General features: G+C 43.6%; 1 protein-coding gene across 1 annotated transcript in view; it reads right to left on the bottom strand.

The window, feature by feature from the left end:
• The window catches only part of KIF26B (kinesin family member 26B), a gene marked incomplete at its 5' end in the record, with an annotated part of 298,247 nt that overhangs the window by 17,046 nt on the left and 261,375 nt on the right, over positions 1 to 19,826 (bottom strand). Inside the window, 2 exons of the mRNA XM_026846220.1 lie at positions 2,548 to 5,983; positions 7,159 to 7,321. Of these exons, the coding sequence (XP_026702021.1) occupies positions 2,548 to 5,983; positions 7,159 to 7,321 (3,599 nt within the window). The remainder of the gene's footprint in view (positions 1 to 2,547; positions 5,984 to 7,158; positions 7,322 to 19,826) is intronic.

Below are 19,826 nucleotides of genomic sequence, written 5' to 3'. Positions count from 1 at the left end.
AGTATTCGAGATGATACACTCAGAATCTCTCCACATCAGGTGACAGGCTGAATTAAGAGAGAAGCTTTGTAAATTACTCTGAGGCAGGTCAATGTGTGGGCCTATGCCAAGCATCAGGCAACTTCCAGGGACACAGGCCCTCCACTGAAAACCCTCCAACCCAGGGATTCAGGTCCAGCAATAGGTAGATATCTACAACATTGCTGACCAAGGAGGAACTAACCCACACAAAAGATTAGAAGAAAGAGATTAATGTTCGCAGCCAGAAAAAGTGTATTTGGTGAAAAAGTTCAGATAGCAGTAAAAAAGCAGCAAAGCTTAGACTCCTCATGTTCCCCATGAAGGAAAGGTTCTTGCTCACCCCCTTACTTTTGCATACCATTTTAGCCTTTGGATACCTGCACAGCATGACAAACCAGGTAGGCTCAAGGCAGGCTAGACCATAGAAAAGTCTCTTCTCTTCAGGTGTGTCTTCTAGACTGCTCCAAGGGCAACCTGAAACCTGAGTCTCAAACAGTTCTCTCTTCATAACTCCCTTTTCATGGCCACTGACACAATGTTCAGAGGGGCTACTGAAAGCCAGAGTTGTGAGTCAAAATATAACCCTAGTATAAAGTACAACACACAGATCTGAAGCTCTTTTGTAATTACAGCACAAAGACATTATTTTTCTCGCTCACATCTCCAGCCTTGTCCAGCCTCCAAATGTGCTATCAAAGCAGAGAGAAGTGAAATAAACCAACTACTTTTATGAGTATCAGAGTAGAAAAATCCTGGTCTTCTACTGATTTAGGTTTGGGATGAACTCTGGGGCCTAAAGAATATGCAGGCTCTGCCTGAAGATTTTCTCAGAGTATTTTTTTAAAGTATCTCCCCTAGGGAAGTGGGGATGCTCTCTAGTGTCTAATAAGGATAAATCTACATTGCCATTTTCTCTCTGTTCCCTCATCTATACAGCTGCCCGTTTTCACAGAACTTGATAAATTTTTGGATCTAAATGTCCCATGGAAAAAGTCCATATTATACAGGCATCTTCTCCACAAGACACAATCCAGTTTTCAGTATATGCCCACAAATGCCATCTCTGTGGACAGCTTTGTCTTCCTTTTCACATCATACAAATCTTTTTTTTTTTTTTCAAGTTACTAGTAAAATGTTTATATTTGAAAGGAGCTCTTAGAGGAACAGCTACTCAGAAAGAGCAAAAACAATTCATGACCACGTAAACTGAAGGGATAGGAAAGAGACTTTCTTACAGAATGCAAAGTTAACTTCAGAAAGATTATTTCGTCACTTGGTCGGTGCTTGCACTGTGTAGTGTGATCACTTTCAGATGCATCCTCTGAACAAGTACAATCAGCCATGAATATGGTTTTAATAGCAGTATCTATTGTATTCACATCTGTGCTGCATATGTTCTTCCTGCTACCACAGTCAAGAGCATAAAGAAAGGGAGAGTTATGCATTACTCAGTTCGTTCACTGCAAATAAATCCCAGAGGTGAGCATCCCAGCAAGTGGAATGCCTGGTGAATTAGGAATTCTATGGGAATAACACATTTTGGACAGCCAGCACTACTGTAGAATAAGTAGTCACTGGTATTTCACATATCTGTGCACACCAGTTCCAATGCCAGCGTGCACTCTTTTCAAAAGTAGGTTAGACAGGACTCACACTTCAGGTTGGGAAGACAGCACCCAGGAAAAAGGTGAGGTGACCAACTGATGGATACTCCTCTATCCTGTCCTGCAATTTTCTGAAATTCGTTCTGGTGGGAAGATGTACCAGTTGCAAGTGCAGAGACTCTTGGTATGACCCAATTGCTGTCTAATTAAAAAGTCCCGATGTACTGTGAAAGCTACTGGGGATTATATTTGAACAAAGATGAAGTCTTTCTGATCCTTTCTATGATTGCTAAAAACGTTTCAGATTTGCAAATGCTTCAGTGCAGTAGTTTCTATATATTATTATTAACATAATTTATTATTTGTTATCAATAAATTACTGGGGAAAAAAGGACTCAAAAGTTAAAAAACAAGTCTCAGAGGCAGGATAACACTCTTCAAGTGGCATGGGCACAACTTTCTTCCATCCTCTAGGTGGAAACAAGGAACTCAGTGGTCTTACGCTGGTGAAACACGTGCATACCAAGAGGGAAGTCTGTGCCCAAAGTGCTTAAGAATAACACATTTCACCACCTCACAAAGACATCTTTCTGGAATCAAATCAGAAGAATATTTGTATAAATAAATACCTGAATGTGGCTGTCCTTGGCAATATTAACCAGTTTAAGGGATAAGTGTTCTACTGTTCATGTGAACTAAACCTAAGTGAAAAGGGTGTGGGAGAGACTCCGCTGCAAAGGCAATACAACCACACAAAGGATTTCTGCATGTTGCAAAATGGAGAAACTCAGATCCTGGCCTCACTTTTCCACTAAGAGATACAGCTGGTACTGATTTAGCTAAGCTTTAGGGCTAGCCGCCCCACCATGTACTGGTTATCTGCTTTGATCTGCGTCCCTCCTTCACAGTACTGCAAGCTTACCTGCATTTGATCGTTTCTTTGGATTTTTGAGACTTCGGCACCTGCCGCTTGCAGAGCTGCTGTTCTCGCTCATGGAGTCTTGTGCTGAGGAGGCGCTCCCTGTTGCCTCACTGTCTCTCATCATGCTCTCATAGCCACTGCTCCCCCCGCTGTGGTAGAAGAGGGCTGTTTTCCCCATGGCAGGGGGCAGCTCCCCGCTCAGGACACTGCTGTTGTCGCTCCCGTGACCACTGCTGCAGCGGTGAGGTTTCCGAGGAGGGGTGATCTTGCTGTAAGGTGAAGGCAGTACGTGAACAGCTGGCTTCTCATCTCCGGGAAGGCCCCCACGCTCATCTGCCTCTGAGCTTCCCCGCAGCTGTAAGCCTCTGGCACTGGTGCTCCCTTGGAGCAGCTCCGAAATCCGCCCATTGACCGCCCGAAGGGGCAATTTAGAAGCGAGGCTGGAGCCTCTGTTTCTGCTGAGTGACTGTGTTGACCAGGACATGTTCTTCCCACTTGGAGGCAAGCTGGAGCTCTGCCCTACAGACTGAGGCAGAGACTTGGTTGAGAAGCTGAGTGTTTTGGTGGCAGAGGCAGACAGGCTGCGGGCCTTGGGACTTGCCAGCAGGAGCTTGCTGACTGCAGAGATCTTTGACTGGCTGGCTTTCGGGGAGGCACCTGCTGACTGGGAGAGGCCTGAGTTAGTGGGTGAGGACATGACACTGCGACTGAGGCTCCTTCCAGCCCTAGGCATGGTGGTGTCTTTGCCAGGGCTCATTTTGGAGCTCACAGAGGACAGGCTTTCTGCTCTTTCCAGAGACAAACACTCATAGTGGCTTCCTGTGGACCTCCCAAGGGAGTTGGTCCTGCTGGCGAGCTGCTCCAGTTTGGCACTGAAGAGCTTGCTGCTGCTGTTGTTGTTGCTGCTGCTGTCGATACCAGGACCCTTCTGTTTGGCATTCAGCTCCTCGGGAAAGCTGGCCAGGAAGGACCCAGGCTGGCTGGAGGGACTGCTCGTGGTGCTGCTGGCTGTGCTGTGCTGGGGGCTGGCTCTGTTCTTCTGATCCAAGCTTGACTTTCTCACTGGTGGCAGAGGAGGTGTCCCTTTGGGACGAGTGAGGACACAGTGTTTGGGAGAGGCCATTTTCTTGTCAAGGCTAGCCTTAGAAAACTGGGGTAGGGCAGGAGACCCAACTCCACTGCCGTCAGTGGCAGTAGGATGGAGGTGACTGTCAGGCTCTTCCGGTTTGCTTGCCTTCAGGAGCACTCGAGGGAGGCTGCCATTCTTCAAGCCATCACTGGAATGAACAGGGCTTTGGGTTGCACAGCTGGACGCTGCCACTTCACACCCATCCACAATCCTCTTTAGACTGTCAGATCCTGGGGAGATAGAGGTCTCACTGCTGCTGCTGCTGCTAAACCTGTCCACTGAGGACTGCTTTGTGCTGTGCTCAGGCTTGGCTGAAACTGTGGTTGTGTCAGGCCTTGGCCCATCACTGCTCCCAGAGTTGTCCTTTTTTCCATCTTCTTCTCTCTTCAGCCAAGGGTCTTCAAATTTGATATCCTTCTTAGCACTGGATTCCTTCTCATCATGATGAGCAACCTTTGTGTCTGCAGCTACTGCTGGTACAGCATCATCAGTGTCTTGTGCTTTGAAGGGATTAACAGCAATACATGGATACACTGTAATGTTTGTCTTCATTGGGATGTAGCCTTCACAGCTGCTGAGGCTTGCAGTGTTTTTGATTGTGACAGTAGTTTTCCCTAGAGCTGATATTTTACAGCCTTTGATGGGTGGCACCTTGCCGAAAGCTTCCTCCCCCATTTCTGACAGTATAAGCATGTTGTCAGTCACCGGCTTCTGTTTGTCACTTACACAAATCATGCTGGCACTTTGTATGGTGCTTGCAAACTCTGAGACAGGGGGTTCTGCCATTGCTTCCCCATGCCCATAGCATGCCTGGGCTATGAAGCTGTGGCACGACTGTTCACCATCACTCCCTGTGCTCATTTCACTCAACCAAGAGCTGATGGATGAGCGCCTGCTGTCATCATCCTGGGATTTGTCATCCAGGCCCAACTTTGGAAGTGGAAGGAATTGTGTGATGCTGACTTCAGACACAGGAGCTGCACTGGAGTAGCATTCAAGATCTTCAGATATGCTGCTGATAATACTGACTGGCCTAGATCCAGAGGCCAAAGCCTGCACAGAGCAGTCACTGTTAAAGCTGATAATACTGGTTGGGCGCCCATTGTCGAGGACCCCGCTAATGGTTAGCTCTTCTACAAGGGTGAACACCAGCTCGTCTTCTCCATTCAGCTCTAACGGCTGCTGCACAGTCACCATGGTGGTGCTCAGAATCTCTTTCTTGGATTCTGGAGAAATGCTTTGTTGCCGATCTTCATCAAGAACAGTCTCTTCAAAATCCCCATTCCTGGAGGACGCAGACTTCTTCATGATCTGAGGGCTCATGCCTACAGGTGGGGTCCGGATTTCTGGCTGCAGTAAAGATTCACTAGACGTCATTCCAGTATCCTTACTCAGGGGAGCTGGTTGGGGAGCGGAGCTGGGCAGGACTCCTTTCTGTGTATAGACCTTGCATCTCTGGGAAGGAGAAGTTGGTGGCTTGTATTCAGATGTCTTCGAGAGGCTCGCAATGCCAAGCCGGGGAGAACCCATTGGCCGAGGTTTGCCTTCCACAAATCCGCAGGTGTTGAGACCTTCTCTGCTGCTCTGCAAGCTCGTGCTGTGTGCTAACTGACAAGAACTAAGCTCTTTACTAGAGCTGCCTGTTACACTCCTGGGAGAAGAAGGAGTTGAAACATTAGTAAGAGCTCCAGAAGGAACAGGAGAGTGATTTCTCTTAGTTTTGCTGGGTGTTGCATTTATATTTTCCTTGGCTTCTCTATCAGGATGCTGACATTCTGGCATCATATCTTCCTTATCTGACTCTGGTAAATGGCTAAGCTCTGCCAGCTGGCTTGAGACAGAGCACTTAGACATCTGGTCTGAGCTAAACTGAGCAGGCATCTCTTCAAAGGGAAATTTGTCGGTCTCTTCACTGCCATCTATGCAATCCAGCCTCTCCTGGAGCTCTGCAAAGGTGTTGCACTTCAGGCAGTCTCTTTCAGATGTGCTGGGCCCTGATTCACTAACTTCCTCCAACCTGCCTTCGGTTTTGGTCTTTTGCAGAGCAGGAACTATGGGAACAAAGTCAGGGGGACCCTCATTATCTGTCAGTTCCTTATCAGAAAGGGCAGTGCCGTTGGGGCCAACATAAATCACCGTGTCACATGACTGCTCACTGCTGGATGAGTAATCAGGATCACTTGATAAATGCAAAATAGGGAAGTCTGGGTCAACTGTGTTTCTAGAATGGAAAGGCCTCAGCTGGGTTGGCCTCCTCATCCTGCCCTCCTCACAAGAGCTCTCTCCTCCAGAAGAACTTGATGTATACTGCAATATGAGAGAGAGAGAGATCATGACATTTCAACGTCGCAAACAGCTCCTTGCACAAAGCTCATACGCAAAAAGGTCAGTCACATCTAAACTGGGAAATCTCTAAACTAAGGCACAGAGCTCTGAAGCTTCTTATCCACAGTCCTACAGCAAAGACACAACAGTGTCCAATGGAGAACCCAATGCCCCAACTCTGTGTCCCACTCAAAATCATGAGACTTAAAAAAAAAAAATTACAGAGCAAATGGATTAGGATCCCTCCCTTAATTGAGCCTGGCCAAAGAAATCAGATGTTTGTCAAAGGCTTTGCTGATTTTCGGTGTGTGTGTGTGCATGTATGTGAAGAGAACATGAAAAATCATTACACAAATAACGCACAGAAAATAAAGACAATCCCCATTTGGTCATACTACCAGTGTGTGGAATTGTATAACGAGCACTCAGATGTCTCTGGAGACACACTGCTGTGATGGTGTGTGGACCGAATCCCTTGACTTTCCTCTCTTCAACCCATTGACAAAAAAACATTTTGTCAATTCATAGGCTGTCAATTTAAATGAAATGCATAAAATTCACTCGTTGTTCCCAGTTCACACCATAAGATGGAGAGAAGGAACCAGGACTCTAAACCATGGAAGTTGATACAGCCCATCTTCACTCTACTTCTTGGAAAATCTGTCACCCATGTTTAGAAGCAGTGGGAATAAAAGGGGCATCAATGCTGGCAATGGGCACACTGCTTTGCATTTGTTTTGCTCCTTCTCTGTCTGGGAAGCACAGAGGATCTAATTCTTCATTAATCCCAATCTTCTTTAACTCTACAGCAGTTTCATTCCTTATTAATTCATTAGCACTAAGAGCATAACTGAAAATAAATGCCGTCTGACAGCTATATCATTAAATGAGTCCAGCTTACAACCCTGCTATAGGAGATATGTCTGAACTCACTCTTCTGTATCTGAAGCTGAAGCGTTAACACCCACCCCACCCCACCCCCCAGCCTCTGCTCACGTGCTCTAAGCCACTTGCCTAGGACAGGGCACATACGACCCACGCACTTTGGAATTGATTACTGATTTTGTTACACGCTGCTCTATCCTATTAAGGATCCTTCAGCATCCTTCTTTCTCCCTCCCCCACCATTACCAGAAGGAAGTTAAACATTGTCTTACCTTAGTTTTCTTTTTCTTCATCCTGAGGACCCTAGATGCAATCTGGACAGTGGACAGTGTCTCTGCGTAGTTCCCCGCAGCAGCTGAAATGTGAGCTATCATTGTGGTGCGGCAGTTCATATTCCCCAAGGATTCCCGAAGCAACATGGTGAGCTTGCTGTCTCTGCAAAATAAAATGAATTAAGGCTACATTAGCGAGCAAGGTTTCACTTTGACCATCGTGATGTGACTTTGGTCTCAGGAAGATTTTTTTCTCCTCTTTTTAATGGAATCCTAATTAGTTTCCTTCCTCAGGTTTGCACTATGTTGTGTCTGCAGCTGAGCAGGCTGAAAGACCCCGGACTACAATTTAAACTTCTTTCCCCTTCCCAGTTCTTCCTTTCTGTCTTCTTCTGGCCTCAGTCCTTCTGCAGTTTTACCACTGCCAATCCAGAGATGCAGACCAGCTTTGGAGACTCCGTTAAGGAGCTGCTGCAGCAAACACCAAACTGCTGCCCTTTTCCAGTGCACACTGGGCAAACAAATTCTGGCCCAGGTCTGGAGGACAAGAGGGTAGTGGATTAGATTAGAGAACACAAGTTTTTTCTTGCCTTCTAGGGCACTGTGTAACTCAATAATAATAATAGTTAAATCAGTGAAATTAATTTTGGATTATGCTGGTGAAATACAAAACAATCAAGCCTTAAGACTGCACAATTGTTCTTTCACATTAGATCTTTTCTTCCACTGAGGCAGAAATCAAATTTTCTGTTCTTGCCGTTTACTCTATTGTTCAGCATAGGATAGCTTTTGAAACACTGATGCCTTATTGTGGGGCTGTCTGTGACTGGACTAAGAAAATGGATTTTAACAGCATAATGATGCATATGTAACACTTCTGTGGGGGTCATCTAATCCTGTAGTCAGAAATGCAATATATAATTTTTTTAAGAGAGCTTTAGCTACTAGGTATACAGGTCAACTGGATGCTAGTTGGGAAATGGCATCCTCTTGAAAAGAGCCTCTCCTACTAGAAGTTGTGGATGATAGCTACATATGGCTGAAAGCAAAGACAGCAACAGCCTGATACTTACCTATTGCTAAAGGAATTGCTTTCATTGTTGTAATGATGGCAATACCTTCACTGGCTGGGAATCAGATTTTTGGTGGCTCATGCTCCAATTTCTGCTAATGACCTATGGTGCATGTGTGTCCCTGGTCATCTGCTTAACCAGCTCACAGGAATTCTGCATAAGGCTGCAACTGCTGGGAACTGAAGCTATGCCTACTGGATGGGACTGGCAAACACTGAAATTCTTGAACATCTCTTTTTGACTGAGTAAACAACAGCATTTGGGATGCATATTTTGATGCACCTAGCAATAAGTCTGGGGAGCTCATAAATTGTGTTTCTCCTGAGATTTCCAGTACATGCGATTTCAGCTAGGCTAGCAATACTGGAAGTAAAACATGTTTTGTTTCAGGATTTCTGCTTCCATCTGCTCTAGACACACTGAAGGTAGACTGGTGTTTTTGAGAAGCAAACAAACATCCATAAAGACTATACTAAGACAGCCTCACTCATTTCACTTGTGACCTAAGGCTGCTTTGAACCCACAGATCCAGAGTTAATAAGCTGCTGTACCTCAGGTTAGTGGCCCTCGTTTCCATCAAGAAATAATTAAGATGTCAAATTTTGTACATCAGTTACTGCCAGTCCAGTGCAGAGTTACACAGAAATTATTAACATCTGCACAGAAATCAATAACAAGCCTTTCATTTGTTAGTGCTTCTATCATAGCAAAACATGAGACGACAGGGGAAAGGGCAAAAGACTACATTCTGAACATGTTGGTCTCCTGAGAATACATAACCCATGCAGCCAGCATCAGCACACTGCGGTGTAGCTCTCCTAGAGGTATATGCATCATGAATATAAAATAATCATGCCATCTGCCTTGTACTGGAATATACACGTGCAAGAAGAATGAAGATACAGAGGAAATACCTATTCTATAATTCAAATGATCTTCTGACATATATCAGACAGGAACTAAAGGGCAGATTTGTTTAGGATTAAAGCCTGAAACCTAGCAGCAAAAAGCCCAGCCAACACTGATTTCTAATTTCAGAGTTTCCTCATGCAGCACAGTCTGCATCTTGACTATCAACTTCACTTTACACCCAGACAAAATAACCAGCCTCATGTCACTATTGTATTCTGAAAAATAAAATAAAGAGGAAGAAATTTGCTAAATGCAGTTTTTTGTCAATTCTGGATATTGTCATAAGACAAGTTCACCTGTTCAAGGTTGACTGATCTCTCATAATAGCACCTACTAACTCCTAAAGGAAAGAAAGAAAATCAAAGGGAACATAACACAAAAACATGTGGCTTAATTTTTAACTCACCCTATCCTCATCAAGTAAAATATTGGTAAAATATTTTGGATGTCTTACTGAAATTTGCTTGACAGACAGTGAGACACAAAGTAGATGCTTTGTTCTTCTGAATGCTGACATGGCATTTCTGCCTGTAAAAAAAGAAAGGCTCTGAATTGTTTCATTAGTTGGTTCATGAGCTGGTGTTTGCAAAAGCAAAATTTCCTGTGAAAGCAGAATTTTTACAAAGAGAAGGTCTGCACTTCTGCGCTGGAAGGACTTTGAGAAGGAAGACCTTTGTTAATCTTCTGGCTGTGCGGACTAAACTAAAACACAGTAAATTTTGAAGAAGCTCACAAAAAGGCTGCTGCTCTTGGGTGCATGTTGCTCACTGTATTAAGCAGAGGCTGGCTTACAGAAGGTCTCAGATTTCTCATAGCAGCATGGTGAAAGGCAACAATGTCCTTATAGCAAATGGGACATCTTCAGTAATGCTGACGGTACATTCCAATTCTGCTCCAAAAGCAATAAAATAAAATGCCAGAGCAGCACAATGACCCCATTTTATATACCTATCTTCATCTTAAATGTATTTCTATCCCATCAACTAATGTTTTTATAGTTTTGGAAATCATGAATATGGGAATATAATACACAGAGAACAATGAAGGTGGGGTCAGGATACCACACTTCAGACTCCAAACCTGTATAACAGTAATCAATTCTGCAGCCTTTTCAGTACTTAAAAGTGATCTCATTTTTCTAAGTGCATCACTTGGTCTAATAAACCATATTACCCTTACTTGTAAACCTTTTCTTGCCTAACTCATTAGATCATCATGGCTACAGCAAAATACTACTAAATACAATTCATACATCCCACAGAGGTAAAACCCAAAAATAAAGTGTGCAAAGCTCTATCTCTGGAAAAGTCCAGAGGCAGAAGCCCTGGGTGCAGGAAAGCAAACTCAGATGTCTCTAGGAAATATGTCAGCAGGTACAGTACAGAGGATCCAGAAAGGAAGAGCTGTGCAGATTGCCAGGCAGAAGGCTCCAGTTCATTCCATGAAATAGCAGTTCTCCATGTGGAGAGGAGCTCTCCCTTCTCCCTGCTGCTCCCTTACCTCCTCCATATTTCCACCCTCTCACATTACAGCAGCTACTGGAGGACTTACAGTACTATTTTCTGAATCCTTCCATAGCTACCATAAGGAACCCTAGCAGGTATTAAACCTCCCCAAAAGAGAGATGTGGCAGTGCTGCACTGAGCACAGTGTTCTCTATTTCTTCTCTTCTGGGACTTCGCCATGCAAACTGGGATCAGTGTAAATGAGTCCTTTCCCTAGTTCAGTAAGATGGAAAAAATGTACATCTTCATGCTCCTCATACATATCTGTATTTTCCTTCCTCATGAATGATTAATTATACTGAGATGCAAACAATACAGAATCTTACACTGAAAATTAAGTAGTCAAGATCATGATGCATTTCCTTGGATATTGCATAAATCCCTGCCTGCGTGCATTAAGTCAAAGTTTAATTTCATGACTGGATACTATTTTTCCACTAGACCCCTGCCTCAATTACCACACAGGATAAACAGTGCTCACTGAACAAGATATTATTCAGTCTTTCATTTAATCCTTGCCTTTTAATGTGAGGACTTGTGCCTTATCAACTGTTAGGACTATATAAACTCAGCTCTGAATCCAGAATGACTGATTTCTTCAAAGGTTTGTGGTTTTTTGTTTTTTTTCTTCTGTGGAGCTTATCAATGCAGTATCTGATGACTGTCTCTGAGGTGAGGCATATAATCCTCTGATAATACCTGCAGCATTGAAGACTTCACTAAGTACAGGTGTTCGGTGTGAAGCGTTGATCTGTCAGAGTGCTGAGCATTATATAGTCTTTTATATTCAAAGTACAGCTAACTTTGACTTCTTTTGCAAAGAATATGGGGCAGTTGCACCTCAGTTTGAGTACCCATCTCAATTTTAGGAATGCATTAGCCAAGCCAGTTCTGAAGGTGGTACCAGATCCTTGCACAATCACTCCCTTCTCCACAGCCCTCACTACCATTTTCCATATGCCTTCCAACTTCTGCTATATATAAGGAAAGCAATTTATTGACAATGACCACATCACCGTACAGCCCTGATTCATCTCTAAAGCAGGTCCTTTATCTGCCTTGAAAAAGATGATAGTTGCAGTGGGGGGAGAATCCCAGAAAGACAACACATTATAGCCTATGAGGCCAAAATAAGTTTGCCAGGACAACCTCAATTTTGACATTTCCCACACCTGTAGTGATTGATTTCACAGTCTGAATGCTCTTATTCTATATATTTTATGTAACTTAATCTGTTATTGTGTTTACACTTCATTGAGACATCAGTAAGCCTGGAACCTTCCTATGTATTAAAAAGCCTCAGATGCTGAACTAGCTGACTAGCTGGCAGCAGCAGCTGGCTGCCACCTTTAGTACAGACAAGCAGTAGAAAAGGAGGACATGACACAATTTACCATGAGGTTTTGCTAGTACTTGCTTCCTGTAGAAAAACAGTAAGACTCAGGAACATCACAATCCTTTGCTGTGCTGTAGGGTTCTGTGCTCTCCTGTGTTCACATGCTTTCTGCCCTCCTCTTCTCTCATCAGATAATACTGTTTTCTATCAGTGTCCATACTGGGCTTTCCTCATCCAGCCTTCTTACTTGTTCTCATTCCCATACCATGATCTGCATCTCCAGCTCATCACCTAAACAGCCCAGCAGAGCTTGTCACGTCCTCTCCCTGCTTGAGTCCCCCAACTGCTCACTGATACCTAGAAGAGGAACCCCATAACCCTGACATAATTTGGCATGGCTGAGTGCATCATGCTGGCCAGGTGAGGCACAGGCCAGGGTGAGGGGGCACAGCATGGGCAGCACCTTCTTGGATCTTCCCGTGTCAGGTCCTTCAGCTTTATCCATGCAAGAAATGTGTTTGAAGTGAGCTACACAGAAAAGAGGCAAATGGTAATTGCTTTTGTTTAGGGCTGCAAAATATAATTCATTAGTAGAAAATTGAGCAAAAAGAGTCAATATTATGCTCAGGAAATTTGCAGAGTTTTTGTTACCCAGCATCTCATTCTTTATATGGGAAAGGCAAACACAGGACTGTTCCACAAAAGGAGGAATATTGTAGAGGAAGACCAGTTAAAGTCTTGGAATAGTGAATTTTCTGTGAAATTATTTAACCAATTCTATTATGTGCTTTGTTTTAAGTTTTTTTCCGCCATCTTTATAATAAATATTTTCTTTGTCTTCCCTTTCCTCTCACCCCACTGCTATGAGGATTTTGGCTATTCAGTGACAACAGCAACACCATCAGGAATAGAACAGTCCACGTGGGATACAATACAGTACTATAACCAAGCTTTAGGACGTGTGTTTGTGCTCTCTATTAATCATACACCTTTGTGTCTTCCTAGGCACTTGGCCAAAAGGAGAAAGTTGTCAACTCCCTCAAGGTGTTATTGTTACAGGATCAGATGATGTATGCCCTCAGGTGTCTTGTAATCTAATTATTTATAGAGGTATGTCAAAGGAAAATCTCAGTAACTATGGCAGTTATTTTTGATCATGAAGTCTTAACTCTGCTCCCTTGTGCTGATGCACTGTTTTATTCATAGAAATAAATGCTTGCATAACAAAGGAACCACATAAGTACTCTATTTGGTTTTGGCTCTTTTTGCACTGAAATAATCTCTACAGAGGGCAGTTTATAGCTTAAAAGGCACAAACCCAATAGCGGATGTTACAGGTGTGTAACAGCTGAGTTCATGATGAATCAGTATAGTTTGTTTAGCTATGTCTTTCCTTTCTGTTAATAATTTTGATAGAGGGAGAGAGGAAATGGGAGCAATGTGTGTAGGCATGGCAAAATGAGGCCAGGTGGAGTGATAAAGCCCTTGGTGGTTCAGCCATGTAAGCCTGGCTTTGTTAGCAGAATGAAGCAAGGCATTTAAAGAAAGATGGGTAACGTGTTGGACCTTTAACCTGGGGAATCCTTCACCTGGTGAAATGAGGCATTGGGGAAATAATGAACTTGTTCCAGGTGGAAGCTGACTAGCCTTAAAGGAAAAATTAAGCAAAGTGGAAATCTCCACTGCCACTGCAGTTAGTTATCTTGTATGAGGTGCACTAGCACAACGCAGAAAGCTGTGCTCGCTGCACAGGGAAAGGGGGAGCCAGCTGAAAGGACTACACTGAGGGGATACGGTGCTCGGGTTCATATACTAGGAAAATCACAATCACATCTGGATGGGATGTGACACTGAAGCAGTCAAGCAGAAGAAAGTTGTAGCCAAGTATGGGATAGCAGGGACTTGTACTTGAATTCTAGTATTACAAAATGTATATAAAATGTAGGCAATTCCCCCCTATAATTCTTGTCTTTTAAGAGCCTAACTATGCAAATTTCATATTGCAGAACAATCCTTGTGCTTGTGACAACACATGAGCATGTGGCAGAGGCACAAAATAGCATCTTCTGTTTCTTTTCACTGAAGACAGAAATTTAATGACAGGACAGAGTCCCAATAGCTCCAGCTACTGACTCCTTGAAACAGACTGCTCCTCTTACCATAGAAGGGGCTTAGTCAAGAGCTGTAGCTTTTGTATAAAAGTGGCTCCCAAACCTGATAAAACCTAAACAGTCTACAAAACAGCCAATGAGCATGTTATTTAAAACTGACATAAAATACTCCACTCTTTGGCAGTCCCACTGACCAATCTTACTAATTCAAGCTTATCCATAGTAGAACTATCTCACAATAAAGCAGCCTCTATCACACCCCAGCTCCACTTTTACCTATGTATTAAAGAGCGTATGGTTTCTGACATTGCACAATGCTAATCCTGAGGAAGCACAAAGATGACTCCTCCATTTTCACATTTCCGCCTTGTGCCACCAGTGGAGCTAAAGCAGTATGGGCTTCCTTTAATTAATTCAACCAATGAGAGAAAAAAGCTCTTTGCAGTCTTTGTCCCAGCTACACGAATTTACATGGTTTGGTTCAGGTGCACTTTGCAATATGAGATATCAAAATTAAGACATAAACCATTATTTGTAGGTCAACGTGATATGCAAGTGAGAGCTCAGAGTTCCAGATGTACTTTGAAGTCACAGAAAGTTTTGGGGTGGGAGGAAGGAGGTGGTTGGTAGGGGTGGGAAGGCAGCTCTGCTGGAGACCAGCGATGGTTTCAGAGAGAACTGCACTGAAAAGGAACAAAATGATCCCTCTCCCCTCTGTACTCCAATTCCCAGCACACAGCCAAACATCATTCACAAGCAACCATTAAAAATACACAAACAAAGCTCAAAGATAATCAAAAAGGAAAAGGATCTCAGTGGTCTGTCTCATTACAGTGCCAGCTTCTAATAAATTCTAGCTGAAAAACAGAAGCTCAATTAATCCAGGGAGCTAATTAGGCTCAGCAACTCTATGTTGGAGTTAAAGCCAGGTTCCCCAAAATCAGCAATGTCACTGCTTAAGAAAACCTGAGCAGTAAATAGACTATGATTTACAGGAGAAAAAAAATCTCCCACTTAAAATCAATAATGATCTAGATTTTAAATAATTTAAGGACTCTGCATGTGGCCAGGCTCTGAGCTAACTTCTACCAAGATACACTGAGAAAGGGAAGGAAAAAGCCTTCCTGCCCCCCATTCCCCTCCTTGTTTGGCTCCCTTGGAAGTATTACGGCAACCACACATTTGGCTCAGTTTATCTCTATGAAGCCATTTGGTTGCTTTATATGAGAAGGCAACAGTCGTATCTGCTGCTGAATAGCCACTGGAGCTGCTTAGGAGCCTGCCTGCCTCTCCGCTGGGCTGCCTGTGCCCTGGCAGCACTGTGGGATGGCTGGGAAGGGAAGGGGTGGAGAGTGGCTGGCCAGCACCTGTGCCTATAGGGCAGCAGCAGGGGAAAACACATAGCAAGAAAGAAGCATGAGGAAACATCCCCTGACAGTCTGCTGAGGGCCTAGAAACAGCCTTCACACCAGCCCCTCCGACAGCTAATATTGGCAGGAGCACAGCAAAGAGAGTCCCAGTGAGGGCGCTTCCAACACCCCTCGGTCAGCATGAAGAGCAGGACCCCCACCCGTTGCTCAGCGCCTTTGCTTGCAGTGCTGCTGCCCCCTGCTCCCACCGCCTTCACGGGGTCAAGCAGTAGGGCGATTAAAGCAAGGCTCTCCACTCTGCATTCAAGAGACTGAGCAGAGGGCTTGTTCAGAAGGCCTCAGCTCCCTGCAGCTCAGCTGCTGCCAGTGTCATCGGCTGGGGTCACACGTGCTGAAGAGCCACCATCAGTGACAGCCCCTGTGGAGAGGGCAGGGCAGCAGCCACCTCAACTCCACTTTCAGCACAGACAAGCACCTGCCTACCAGCCTGGTGTGAATTGCAGTACCCACACCCCAGGCAGCGAGGTGACCACTTTGGCTGCCGCCTCAGTGAATACACCGAGGCAACTTGGAGGGGGCACTGAAAGGCTCCTCGCTGCCACACCGAGCACTCCCAACACTGCCTGGCTGGAGGCAGCCGCTGCTGTGCACACAGCAGTCAGTACCCGTGAGCCCGCGCAGCAAGCAACAGCTCTTTGCCCTTTGCTTGCAAGGAGTGCTATGATTCATATGTACCAAGAGTGGAATACCAGGGTTATTTCCTCAAACGAAAATTAACTTCAAATGCTTGTAATTGATCCATGAATATTCATGATCTTTTGGGAGGATTTCATAATTACTCCATTCTGGTTAGGCTCATTTGATCTGCAGTAGTGACAGCAGTAGTTTACACTCCTTCATCAAGATGCCAACAATTTGGCAGCATGACCTTCCCAGTTTCCTGTGCTGGAGAGCAGCTCTAGTTATCCTAATTGCAATCCCAAATGGAGTGGTACCTGAAAATAAATTCACTGCTGTTCAGCTTTAGAAACCGCTCCACTTGGCACTGCTACTAGCGTAAACAGATGACTGACATCTCCAGGAAACTGGGAAGGTCACTCAGCAAAATACTTGGCATTTTGATAAGTAAGATTTTATGTGCCGACCTCCTAGATCCTTCAGCCCACAGCATTATAGCAGAGGGCAGTGAAAGTGCACACACTCCTGGGCAAAAAAGAAAGAAAAGGAAAAAAAAAGGCAGACTCTGGCTGTTATTACTACTATGAAATTTATACAATTCATCTATGCCACTCACTAGAAGTACTCCCAAAGAAAGTTAGGTTTAAGAGTTCATACTGCCTATGCACCTGCATGCAAACTTGCTTCATCACCTCCAACAATAAACTTGGAGCCTGCTGGCCAATTTGAAAACTGTGAGAAAATAGAATAAAAGCTTAGTAAGTCTCTGTAAATGCTCCGAGAACTGATGGCTGGGTGGATGGAGAGAAAACTCATTTGTGCTCCCACAGAAGCAAGACTGAAACTCCTTAAACTCTACTCATGACACACCAGAGAAAGCACACAAAGGAAATTCCCAACCACAAGGGAAATTTCAGCCAGTATTTACACCATTTTGGATACTAAAATTAGGAGACAAATTGTTTGAAATATTATTTTCTCAATGCTGGTGCTCTCAGAAGTGTTCATTTAGATCAACAGATGAAAAAATATGCACTCATATGAAAGTGGGTCCTGACTATAAGCTGTCAAAACACAGAGTAAAGCAATGAAAATATTAAACTAACAGCATTAAAGCAAAATAAACAGTCAGAAGCCTCAAGTCATGTTTCCATCTCCGGTAATCAATTTATAACCTTTTAAAGTTCCTCTTCACATACAGCTCCAAACTCTGCTTCACAAGGAATTATGAAACTGCTAAAGGCTGCTAAAATAAGCCATGCCTATCCGTTGGCAAGGAAGATGGACTATGCAGCAGCCAAGTGATCTGCTAACCCAGGATGGGAATCAAGCAAGTGAAGCAAGTTACAAAACTGAGGAAGTTTTTATGTGTCATCTCCCATTTACCAGCTGGGGACACAGTAGCCTCAAGTTGCTCACCTCCAAACCATCCAGGAATTAAGAAAACATTACTATTATTTAGGAATGCTGTACTGGCACGTACAGGTAATATGTACAGATCCTAGACAATGTGCATGCCCATCTGCTTCCAAAAATCTGGGTAAATAATAAGGTGGCTAAGTATGAACTTTACACATGCTTTCTCTTTTGAGAAGACTAAGAATGTTGAGCTTCTCCTTTACACCTATCTTCTTTAAGAAGCAAAATGGACTAGAAAACTGGTTTCACTTCGCAGACTCCATTTTCTTTACTATGCAATATATAGTTTCAGGGTCAAAATAAGTTTCTTAGACACCTACAATGATGTTTTCAGAATCTGATGAACACAACATTGTCTGGCTTGCAAGTCCTTGGCCTCTATATTTGTACTGCCAACAGTCAATAGGGGCAGGGTGAGTTTGTTGGGAACTGAGAGAAACCAAAAACTCCTTTCACATAAAAATGAATGGCCATCAGACAGCAACAGCCTTCATCCACAGTTGAGCTGAGCTACTCACACAATGGGCTGATTTAAGAGATGTGATGAGACAGACTGAGAAACAACAGTGATGATGTTGATCTCACTTGGCAGTTAAAGATCACAGATGAAAGATTATCTACCTGTGCCTGATTTCAGTGATGTCTGAAAACAAGCCCCAAAATTGGGATTTTATTAACTGAAACCTGTGGCACTGTGGTCCAAACCCAGCTGTTACTGACTTCTACAGAAAGGCTCCCAGAAGCTTCAACAGGGTCTGAATTGGGTTTTTACAGATTTAGTGATGGGGTACATGAGATAATGAATAAAATAGTCCCTTCTGAAGTCAAATACATGGCACTGAAGTTAAACTGTGCAACCACAGGCAGTTTTATTATGACATTTTTGGCAGCATAGGGCCAAACCTAGCAGCTGCTGCAGGGCGCTAGGAATTTTGTCATCTATAAACACAGGCACAAGAAAACTAAATGTTTTGTTCTTTTACCCCTCTCACACTCCATCATACTTTATTCACAAAGGACTCCAAATAAAACCCGAGGGATCCCAGTCCCCATGCAAGAACTGTGTATTGTAAGTAAAAGCGACCAAATCAATATATAAAGATTTTTAATGAATATATATATATATTTGCTATTTAAACCAATCGGAGATAGGCTGTATCAAATACATTTATCTTCACCTATGCAGCAATTTAAAATATTAATGATGTACATGCATTTTTCATGTTATCTGAAGTTTCATTCCCCCTTTAAAAGGATTCTTCTATTTATTCTGCCCACTATACCATTAATTACACAAGCTCCTCAATAGGCTCTTTTATCTCCAACACTTCAGAGATCTCCTAATAGCCTGTGACAGCAAAGAAAAGGAACTCTTTTAAACTTGCCATTTAGTAATTGTTACATAGCTTGCAGTTTTACCTAAGGTAACCAGAACATGCTTTAAAGTGCGATAGGTATCTATTACACGCAGAAAATCAACTGTAAATTTGCGTATTTCCATGTTAATAGCTGCCTCTCCACAATATGGGTAGTCAGAACAGTTTTGAGTACCAGAAAGCAGTGTACAACTACTAATGTTTGTATGTATTTAGTTTTAAGTGACAAAGATATCTATTAAAGACTTAGCTGTTCAAAATCTCAGAAGGACTAAAATGAAATTTCAGAGACAATCTGAGCCAGTCTTTCATAAAAAGCGCCTTTAAACCTTCAACTGTCTTCAGAAAGTGTCAAACTGGACTCATTCACAATGTGCCTGGAAGGTCCCATTTCTGTTTATAAAGCCACTGCTGAAACTCAGGAATTCCTGCAGCTGAAAATAGTTGAGACTACAGGAATACTTTGGCAAAGTGCTCATTCTAGTCTTTCTCTCCTTGGTATCTGCTGTTGAATTTAGAGAGAGACAGGATACTAGAAGGACATTTGGCCTGAATCAGTATGGCCATAAGTTCCTCACTGTGAGGGTGGTGAGGCGCAGGAACAGGTTGCCCAGAGAGGCTGTGGCTGCCCCCTCCCTGGCAGTGTTCAAGGCCAGGCTGGACGGGGCTTTGAGCAACCTGGTCTGGTGGAAAGTGTCCCTGTCCATGGCAGGGGGGTTGGAGCTAGATGGTCTTTAAGGTCCCCTCCAAACCAAACCATTCCATGATTCTTACATTCTTAGTGTTAGGTTATAGTGGTTTACAGCGAGGCTCTGCAGTCTCCTTCCTGCATCTCCTCTGCAAGCCTGCTTTGATCTCCTAAGAATAGGAAAAAGTGTTCCTCAGAAT

Source organism: Athene cunicularia, assembly GCF_003259725.1.
Source record: "Athene cunicularia isolate RWA chromosome 3 unlocalized genomic scaffold, athCun1 chr3_part1, whole genome shotgun sequence".
Classification (NCBI taxonomy): Eukaryota; Metazoa; Chordata; class Aves; order Strigiformes; family Strigidae; genus Athene; species Athene cunicularia.
Note: the sequence above shows the minus strand (reverse complement) of the source record. Positions and strands in the feature narration are given on the sequence as shown.